This window comes from Lotus japonicus, chromosome 3 (genome assembly GCF_012489685.1).
Source record: "Lotus japonicus ecotype B-129 chromosome 3, LjGifu_v1.2".
NCBI classification, from domain to species: domain Eukaryota; kingdom Viridiplantae; phylum Streptophyta; class Magnoliopsida; order Fabales; family Fabaceae; genus Lotus; species Lotus japonicus.
In genome coordinates, this window is record NC_080043.1 from 10,279,074 (window position 1) to 10,289,277 (window position 10,204).

A 10,204-nucleotide genomic window follows, 5' to 3' on the forward strand; every position below is an offset into this window, starting at 1 on the left:
ACAAGAAAAATGTGTGAAAAATGAGACGATAAAAAAAATGAAGTGTGAATGAATTATTATTGTTTTTTCTCATCACATCTTTCACTTCTGTCTTTTATTCATTTCTCTCTTTAAACGTGTGTGGTGTGAAAAAAAACTCTCTTGATCAATTTGTGAAAGGAAATTGCTGATATTATTGGGTTTGCCTAATCAATAAAAAAACACTTTGTATAACCTAGAACAAGGTGAGTTGAAGTGTTGAACCCTTACCTGGTATAAACATTTTTCTGAAAAATAAAAAAATTTCACGCTTTTATCTACCAAGGTTTCCAGGTGTTTACTAAGCTCATTTATGTATTAATATTTGGACATGTGACAAAAGGTCCTCTTTCAATTCTCCCCGAAACCATCTTCCCTCCGCTTCAGCCACCACTCATCGTCATTAATCTGGTGCCAAAGCCTATGGCACCTCCTCACGAGTACAACACGTAATCAAAATACCAGGTAACCCCATTGTGGGCAAAATACCCATGCAAGGCTACACAGTTTTTTTATTTTATTTTCAGACTTTAACTTCAAATATGATTCAATATCAACTCTTGCATCATAAGGCGTAATATTACTCTTTGTGAAATTGGTCTTAACATAAATTTACTCACTAATGCACCTCTCAAAATTAACCCTTTTTTTGATACTTGTTAACAGAATATTTTCTTTAACTTAATTTTAATGAGTTACAGAAAATATTCTAATAAGAGTGAAATAACACTGTAGTTCTTTAAATATGTTGTAGAAGAAAATATTTAAAACTTGGAAATTTAACAATGTACTCTTCAATACATAGGTAACTAACTCATATCGCACACAAACATGGAAACATATATCAATTATAAGAGTAAAATACACTCACCCCCCTCAAGATTTGCAAGAATGACACTCCACCCCATTCTTTTTAAAAATCTACACTCCACCCCATTTTTTATAAAGGCAAAATTTAGTGACGAAAACAAATTCGTCACTACTAAAAACTAATTACTAATTAGTAAAAATTTAAATAAATTTAATGCATATACACTCTCATACATTAATTTATGAAAATAATTTTACTGAATTAAATTTAAAAAAACCATCCACTCTGTCTGTTAAGTCCACGTCCAATCTATCTTCAAATCATATTTCTCACCACAAACGGCCACCACCAAGCCTTTACTCCCTTTAACACGGCTTCACTGTCCCACAATGTGAAACCCCATGGCACCACCATGCCTCAAAGTTTTATTGCGACGTGAACCCCAGAACGTGAATCGCACATCCCTAAAGCCACTTGTTCAACTACTTCTTGTGAATTTCACCCCTTTAAGTTGTGAGCGAACGCTCTGTTGGTCTAAGATATTGTTGGATTTTGTTAAAAACGATGCTTCACCGCCTCGTTGGGCTCTAATAACCTCAGATCCACTTCATATTTTCATAATTTTGTTTCTCTATTTTCTTCACCCATTTGTGTTGCTTTTTTGGCCTACAACCCAATTTTGAAAATTGGAGGTATAAAGAGATTATTTTGATTAAAATTGAATTATTACCAAATATGAAAACACAAGCATGTTTCACTATGCTCGAGATATGGTTTGTAAATCGGGCAGGTGTGTTATTGCATAATTTGCATTGTGAATTTACGGAGGAAAAACGTGATTGAGAGAATGAGGAGGATTGTGATGTTTTCATTTTTAAATTTATTGGATTATATTGATTTTTTGTTTTTGAAATTATTGATTAACAATTTAAATAATAACTAATTATTAATGAAGAATATTTTTCGTCACTAAACTTTCCTCTATATAAAATGGGGTGGGATGTAGATTTTAGATAAGAATGGGGTGGAGTGTAATTCTAACAAACCTCAAGGGGGGTGAGTGCACTTTACTCCAATTATAAAAAATAAGAATGTGACAATTTATGAATAGCTTTACAATCCATGAAACAACCACGACATCTCTTATAAGCATTTATCTGGTTGTTTCATACGAGTTATTTTTGTTATACATAGGAGGATAACATGTTTTTATATGGGGTTATCACTTGAAGGATAACATGTTTTTTTAATTTTTGTTATACATAGAAGGATGCAAGGCATGACTTAGACAATAATCACAATTACTTCATTACACTATAACAGGTTGGAGACAATCTCATACATCAACACACATCTCTGTCAAACCATTCTTGATATAAGTCACAAAACAAAAATTACCAGTGATGACTTCCGTAATAGAATCAAGGAAAAACACGTTTGCTTACAAGCAAGTGAGATGTTATTGTTACACAGTACCAATTACAATTGCAAGACATTTATTCAAATTTCTTAATGAGTGATAGGTCATTTAACATTTTCTCAATTGCTTCATCATCCTGAGCCCGTCCTCTTGTCTGCAGGTAAAAAAAATTACCAAACATTTATCGTCCAAATAGTGCGTAAAATGTAACATGCTAAAAATCAGAACCAACATGTGAAACAAGAAATCGACAAGCATAGGATTTTAATTGTATTGATGTGCTGTGATTATAAACCAACAGAGGAAGGTCTAATTCAGTTGGATAACACATACACACCCAAAAAGGAAGGCTTATCAATTAAGGGAAAATATCTCTAGAGTAAAGTCCAACGTGGCAAATAACTGAAGCGTGTGAGGGCTTAGTAAATGACGAGAACAATGTGACCGACGCCTCGTCTATGGACGGAGGATAAACGAAGATATTTTTTTCTGAGATGCCATTAAGAGGAAGAAAGTGAGGGATATCTAGTCAACTAAACCAAATCTTTCAGCAATCAGCATTTACCTTTGTTAGCTCTGTAATTGAGGGACTTTATCAAAACTAAATAACCATAATGCCTTATGGGAGTTTTTTGTTTGCGAAGATAGAATTATACAAACTACGGACATAAAGCTTAACAAATAGCTTCTGCCCCGAGAGCAGAAGACTCTTTGGTTGTAAAATGAGTGAATCCGCTTATTCAATGTGGATTTCTTAAGAATTAATTTATGGAATGAAACAACTCAAAATATGTGTCTAGCTTATTGATACGTTTCACAAAACACCAAATGATTTCTTTTTTCCTTTGTACTCAACAATGACCCAAGATTAAAATATTTTCCCACTAGGTGGAGTTAGCTGAATAGATCAAATGACGAGGTAGATAACTCCATTTGTTGACTGGAATAGTTTGTTAGGAAGTTAGTAGAGAGATTGAGATGATGGTAGGTTAAAAATAATAGAAGGAGAAGGATGGGGAGTTTACCTCGAATAGGAAAGGAAAATGGGGAGGGATGGTTTTCTCGTGAATATTAAGGTGTAATAGAGATTTTCTATCAATAAACACTTCTGTGTTCTGATTCAGTATCTTAAAAATGGTATTAGAGCTCCATATATCCAGAGAGCAATACAAGGTTCAGTTTAGAAATACTGGAGAGAAGCCATTTTCAGATCATTAGAAGCAATAGAGAATCAGTGATCAATGGAAAAGATAAGTATGGTTGCCTAATCATAGTGGTGCCACAGTTAGACATCAAGAAAATACTGGACAAGAAGAAGCTCAAAACAAATTTCAAAGGAAGAAAATTCTAAGCCTTTCCCTTACTTGATAATAGGGAGGGGATGGCGCAAACAAACATGATATAGGTTGTGGATTCTTAAAGGCACTTGTCAAACAATTTCAGTGAAGGTATGACTTTGGTCGTCTATCATAGGTTTCAGAGGAAGAAATGAAACCAGAACAAGCACTACACAAGGACAAAGTGGTGGGCGGAAACCATCATATTGAACAAGAGAAGAAAAGCATCATAATAAGGAACATGTGGTGGGCGGGTATGAATGGGGATGGTGAACGATCTGTAAATAATGAACAAGCATGGGAAGAGGTACCCATAAATGGCCCGAAACTTTGGGGTTTTCACCATTTAAGTCAGCCCACCACCATTTAAGTCAGTCACCAAAAACTCCCTTCCTCCCACACAACCTCACGCGCGCACACGAAAAATAAGGAAAAATCTACACAAAGGAGAAGAGAATTATATCTACCTTGATAGATGGAACCATAGCAATAGCTTCCTCCACAGTTTCCGGGCAAAGATTGCCTAGGACACACAGCTGCAGTAAATCCATTAAACCGATAGTTATATATTGTATTGTGTAAAATGAGAACTTGCTCACTTTTTTTTCTGAATTAAATGTGAAAACTTGTTTCCTAAACAGAGTTCATGAAGGAAATCGGAATATTACCTCAAACTCGGCCAATTGGTATCTGGCAAGAATTCTTTATGACAGTTAAGATCACAATTCTGATACAAGGATTTAAACTTCAATGTATACTTATTATTCCCTTTCATGAAAAATGGAATTAACATAGACCAACTATCTCAGATGTACTAACTTAGATACATGTCAATAGACAAAAGAAAATTAGGCCAATTATAACTATGAAAGAACATGAAATGGACACCAGCAAATCTTGATTGAAATATATATAAGGAAAAGTAGAAATAGAAAATGAATCATCATCTCAGTTTGCAGGATACTCTCGGACTTGTCTAACAGCATCAGGATTTTTATACCGGCTAAACCGTTTCACATACTGCAATGACTTTTCAAATACCCTGCAAAAAGAGGGAAGATATCAATACAATATAAGGTGCTAATCATGGTTAGCGACTTTGTTCCTTTCCATCTCAATCAATGTCAAATCTAATATTGGATCAATGTGAACTGGGATTGGGAAGTTTTAAGAATACTATCACAGTTAAAGGACACCACAGTAGAACACTTTTTTCAGCAATTATATCAATAGACAAAGACCTTGGAAGCATTAAGAAACCAGATTATATATTTTATTAAGGTAAAAGCTCATTGTTCTCAAGCCATAAAAAATGTATTTTTGACTTTTATGTCAAAATAACACAAAAACATGATAAAGGAATTAACTCACTGAGAAACTTGATTCATGGGATCATCAGATGACTGTTGAAGCTGCTCATACTTGTGCTCAAGAATCAATGAAACTTCACAATTCATCAAGCACTTTGCCTTCAAAAACTCTAAAAAAATCTAGAGTTTAGAGTGAAATCAAAAGGTGATAGCAATTATACCAAACTAAAAACATGCTCAAGCAATCCAACATGATGTAACACAATAGAATCATCTATCAAACCAATAGAACCGATCAGTTCGTTATCTGCAAGGTGGAAGGTGTGCAACTGTGCATGATGCTAGCTCACAACAATTCAGGCAACTGGGCTCTATTTTGATTTTATTCACTCCTTTTTAATATCTCACAGGTTCGACTTTTATGATTTATTTATGTCATTTGTGGCTTTTTAGTATTAATTTTGAATATCATGAATTTTAAGTAGTCTTACGTATTTTTAAGCATTTAAGTATTATATAGCATATATTGCATAAAATTTATAAAAAAAAAATCAGCGTAGCGACCATCCCAGTCCCACTATGCGACAGGATTGACAGCACTGATTTAAATCTCAAAAAGAAACACCAAAGCTGAAAGTTAGAAACAATGTAAACTGAAGTTTAATTTTTAGAGATTTCAGATGAAAATACATATTACTTTACTTCCTGGAATATCTAAGATTCTAAGTCTCTGAATCTTAACTGCTTCCTTACTTTACCCAACTATAATATTCAAATCTTTTCAAGGTTAGACTTTACCTAACAGTTGAACCTTCACTCCAGTGCATATGTTATAACTAGATATGCAACTGAGAGCAAGTAGAAGAGAAATAGACATACTTTAACAAGATTTTACCTAAAGTGAGTTGTACGCCAAAATTTACAACAATTTATGAAGATCACAAGTGAAAGCTCTACGCTAAACCTTAAAACCAATACACCCAAATTGTAGGTCCGAGCCTCCATTCATCTCCTAGGGGTGAGGTAAATGCAAGTCCTGAGTAAGTATTTTTTGAACCCAAAGGCTTCCCCAACCTTGGACCATGGCATCATCCAGTCACCCTAAAATTTCTTATCTCACCAAAAAAGAAAAAACAATACACCGAAACATTGAATGTGAAATTCGAAGTATTGACCTATTGTCCCGGTCCTTAAACTTCCAACACAATCACAAAAATTCTTTGTCAAGCAATGTGATAAATGTAAGGTAAAGGAACATATCCAGTCAATCCCAAAGCTTATTGGTGCAACATGCATTAGTGATGCAATCTGCAATCCATCCATCCTTCTGTTTTGATGTAAGTAACATAACATCCACCAGCTAATGATGCAGCTTGTCACACCAAGTACATTAACTATGCTTTTAACAGCACACATGACACAATTAAAGCATTTAGCAAGAGACCATAGTAAAAAAAATCATATACATGTTACTAACCCTATGTTTCCTTATCAAACACTCCCAAATTCATATAGAATTATAAATAAATAAAAATTGAAACGAAGCCTTGACAAAAAAACCAGTTACCACTCTACCATGTAACAACATTGGGATTGATGCTTGAAAAGAGAGTGAGCGAGAATGAAATTACCGTCTCCGATTTTGAGTTCTGCGGCGTTTTCTTCCTCTTCCCCAGACATGTTTCAGAGAACAGAATCGAATTGAATCCAAAGAGAGAAGCAAATCAGAAAAACGGATTCATAAGATGTTAAACAACACAGCTTTGGACCAGAACATGGACTTGGTTAACGACTTGCCTTTGGGCCTTGGTCCGGCATTCATGTCAAACAACTAGCATGAAACCCATTTTTTTAATAATGTAAAAAATGCTATTTACAAAAAAAAAATTCAAAAGTTTTTTTAAAAGTCTATTTAGTTTCCGATGGAGAAAAAAAAAAGAAATGTGAGATTATATAACAAGTTTTTAAATATGCTAGTTTTTATATAGGCTACCAGGCAGACCAAATTTTCAAAAGGTCCAGACTCGAGTCTTAATTTTTTTTGGTAGATCAAACCTATTTAAGCAAAGTCTAACCTAACCTATTTCCATCTTTAATGACATTGTTTGTGTTTTCACATAGTTTTATTAAGTCAATTAGTTGGGCTTGGTTAATTTTTTTGTTATATCAGAAAGATAAATTGCATCATTCATGGATTGATTCCTAGACCTACCTCACCCAACCTACATGTCTCCTGGCTCTTATCACTTGAGCTATCATTCGGGGACGTTGGACTCTGTTATTATATATAACTTCACAAAATTAAAGGAAAAAGGGCTATTATTAAAAATTGTGGAAAAATCTATTTTAATCATTAGAGTTAACAAACCTCCTCAGCAAAGAAAAATAAAATCTCCACAGAAAAATTATTTTAAGGTAGATTTAACAGATAAAATATAACATTGAAATGTGTTGAATGAATCAGAATCGCAAAAGTCATTGATTCTGCTCTTTCTTTATTTTATACTTGAGGCACTCAACAACTGCATGGCTTTTACAATGTGAACAAACATGCTAACTATAGAGAAATTGAAAAACACAATATAATTCAGAAACTTAACTAAGCATATGGGTGTTATCACTCAGCATATGCACATGCGTGAGTAACATCAAACCTATGCGTAGCCTTAAAATGAGCCATTGTTACTTATTAACTAAGTAACTAAGCTAAGATAGTCATGACATAACTATCTTTTATTTGGGGGTTTCTCCATCAATTTATCAAATATTTGGTGATCCTTCATATGATCAAGATTCATTTAAATTCATTAGTACTGTAGAGCTCTGCAGCCAATCTTGGTTTTGCCACAACACAAAGTGGCTTAGCCATAAACAGGTCATCACTGGACTGGGTAAGATCGATGCTTGATACGTTGGGTGGTGCACTCCAGCTGAAGCCATGAAGCATCCTAGCAAATAGCATTATAGTCATTGTGGTACCAAGTGTTACACCAGGACAACTACGTCTTCCTGTGGTAAAGGAAATGAACCTCAAATCTGGCTCTGTCAAAACCACATCAATACCCTCCTTGAGATGGCGTTCCGGGTTGAACTTGAGGGGATCAGTCCAGAATTTTGGGTTTCTACCAAGAGCAACTCTACTTAGTAGTACTTGAGTTCCTTTTGGGAACAAGTAGTCACCGACCATTGTGTCATTCATGCAAAGATGGGGAACATTGAAATACTCCATGGGGTGAAGTCGAAGAGCTTCTCTTGCGCAAGCTTTAACAAATTGGAGCTTAGGAATATCTGATTCTTGGACAAGCCTCTCTTTGCCAACTACATTGTCCAATTCTTCAGTGGCTCGTTTGAGCAACTCAGGTTGGTTTAGCATTTCTGCTAGTGCCCATTCAAAAGCATTTGATGGATTGTCCACCATTTCAATCGCCAATTCCTGCAAGAAAAAATTGGTTTTCAAGTTTCTCATACAGGCTTAAAAGCCGTAACAGGTTGCATGCCATTACTAAAAAAAATGTTAAGAATAATACATAGAATAGCAGAGCATATGTGTGGATTATTTTCATATTTAGTTTTCTAATTTCAGGGAACACACATGATGCATTTTTTCTTACTAGGATTTTTTCTAATAAGGTTTTAATGATGCATTTTTTCTAGTGTCTCTCTTTCTTGGTTGTGGGGTCTTTTTAGATACTTGCAATTTTCATTATCTATAAAAAAATGATAAAAAAAAAGTGTTAAAAATAGTGTTGCGCAATATTCTTGTAATATTGTACGTATGTACGTACCATAACTATTTTCTGAATTAAAAAAATATTTTTAACGTCAATAACAACATGCGACAAATATATTTGAAAAGTGTACTAAGTAAGCAAAAATAATGCATGCGGAGGAAAATTAAAGGAAACAATTAAGTATATATTACTGTAATTTGCGCCTTGATTTCCTTCAATGTGAGTAATGGTTTATTGCTGGCATCTTTGAGTTTGATCAACACGTCCAGTAAGTCTTCTTCAACGGTCTTCAAGCCATCATTCCACTGTTTGATTCTATCATGAATAATGGGATCATGATACTTCTTCATGATCCCCATAGCTTTCATGATTTTGCTCCTATGGCCATCCAAGTCAAGTCTCCTCAAGAATGGAATAAAATCAGAAATGGAAAAGGCATAAACATATTTAAGTATTGTGAAAGTAGCATTTATATGCTCAACTTCCTCAAAACCTGGCCCTCCATCCTCCATTACCTTCCCAAAGTACCTTGTATTAAAAATCAATTTCCTGAACACATTACCACCATAATGTTGCGCCGCAATCCTAATATTCACAAGGCCAGGACCATCATTCACATCTTTGCAACACTTGTTGTAGATGTAAAACATAAGGTTATCAGCTTCTTCATTCCTTTTACCTAGAAGCCATTGATGCTTTTGAGGGGAAAGCAAGTTGTTGACCAACACTCTCTTCATCTTCTTCCATTGTTCCCCATAGGGTACAAGAACCGTGGTTAAGAAACCATCGCTGGCTATATCAGTGGACATGATTTTTGGCCTCGATGCAAAAGAAGCATCGTGTTTTTTCAAGAATTCACAGGCAATGGTGGGGCACGTCACAGGGATAACAATGGTATTTGCTAGGCGGATACACGCTATTTCAGTGTTCATTTCTTTCATCAGCTTGTGTATCCATATAGTTGCAGGCCTGTTTGCAAGCATCTCAGGGAGATTGCCAACAATAGGCCACGGTTTGGGACCTGGGGGTAGTTTGTATTTCTTGGACTTGTTAACTGAGTGAGATTTAGTGACTTTGAAAATTATAAAGAAAAATATCACAACAAGCAAAAAAGTCCAAGAGAATTCAAGGCAAAAAGAGAGAAAATCAGGCGTAAGACCCATAGCTTAAAAAATGATTTAATTTTCAAACTAAAATGATTTTTTAATTTGGGATTGATCCATGATCGATTAAGGGCTTGCGAGGTTATCTATATATAGTTGCTCAGCCTAAGGACAATAGTGACATGGCAAATCTTTCATTGTTCACTCATTGATAGTATTATAATGTTAAAGTTCACGTGGCTCAACTATTTATGTTTATTTATGGGATTGTTTGGGTTATCGAGATTTATTTTCGATAAAATCACAATTTAGGGTCTGTTCTGTTTGTGTGGTTTTTGTTTTCAATTTTACTCAAAACAGAAAATAGAGGTGAAATCTTTTATGCCTAAATTTTAGACAACATTTTCATAAAAATATTTCCAAAAATAGGGTTCCCTAATATGCAGTAATTTAAAGTGGTACAAATTTGCACAT

The 10,204-nt window shown here is 34.6% G+C and overlaps 2 protein-coding genes across 2 annotated transcripts; both read right to left on the bottom strand.

Moving 5' to 3' along the window:
• Positions 1–2,113: 2,113 nt before the first annotated feature.
• LOC130748976 (DNA-directed RNA polymerase II subunit 4) lies at positions 2,114–6,686 on the bottom strand. The gene is made up of 6 exons (XM_057602229.1): positions 6,528–6,686; positions 4,958–5,066; positions 4,551–4,628; positions 4,255–4,288; positions 4,054–4,122; positions 2,114–2,403 (listed from the first exon to the last, which is right to left on the bottom strand). Exons 1-6 carry the CDS (start codon positions 6,574–6,576, stop codon positions 2,326–2,328), a joined length of 417 nt encoding a protein of 138 aa, XP_057458212.1. The 5' UTR covers positions 6,577–6,686; the 3' UTR covers positions 2,114–2,325.
• A 659-nt stretch (positions 6,687–7,345) lies between these two features.
• Positions 7,346–9,848, bottom strand: LOC130748715 (isoleucine N-monooxygenase 2). Its single transcript, XM_057601957.1, has 2 exons — positions 8,819–9,848; positions 7,346–8,329 (listed from the first exon to the last, which is right to left on the bottom strand). Exons 1-2 carry the CDS (start codon positions 9,788–9,790, stop codon positions 7,691–7,693), a joined length of 1,611 nt encoding a protein of 536 aa, XP_057457940.1. The 5' UTR covers positions 9,791–9,848; the 3' UTR covers positions 7,346–7,690.
• Between the last annotated feature and the right edge of the window lie 356 nt (positions 9,849–10,204).

Excerpts from the sequence above, each read along its gene's own strand:
- LOC130748976 (XM_057602229.1), bottom strand. The coding sequence starts at position 6,576 with ATGTCTGGGGAAGAGGAAGAAAACGCCGCAGAACTCAAAATCGGAGAC. Across the intron at positions 4,289-4,550 it reads GCTGTTAGACAAGTCCGAGA|AATTCTTGCCAGATACCAAT; the intron begins GTATCCTGCAAA and ends ACTGTCATAAAG. Across the intron at positions 2,404-4,053 it reads CTATGGTTCCATCTATCAAG|ACAAGAGGACGGGCTCAGGA; the intron begins GTAGATATAATT and ends TTTTACCTGCAG.
- LOC130748715 (XM_057601957.1), bottom strand. The coding sequence starts at position 9,790 with ATGGGTCTTACGCCTGATTTTCTCTCTTTTTGCCTTGAATTCTCTTGG. Across the intron at positions 8,330-8,818 it reads AAATCAAGGCGCAAATTACA|GAATTGGCGATTGAAATGGT; the intron begins GTAATATATACT and ends TTTTTCTTGCAG.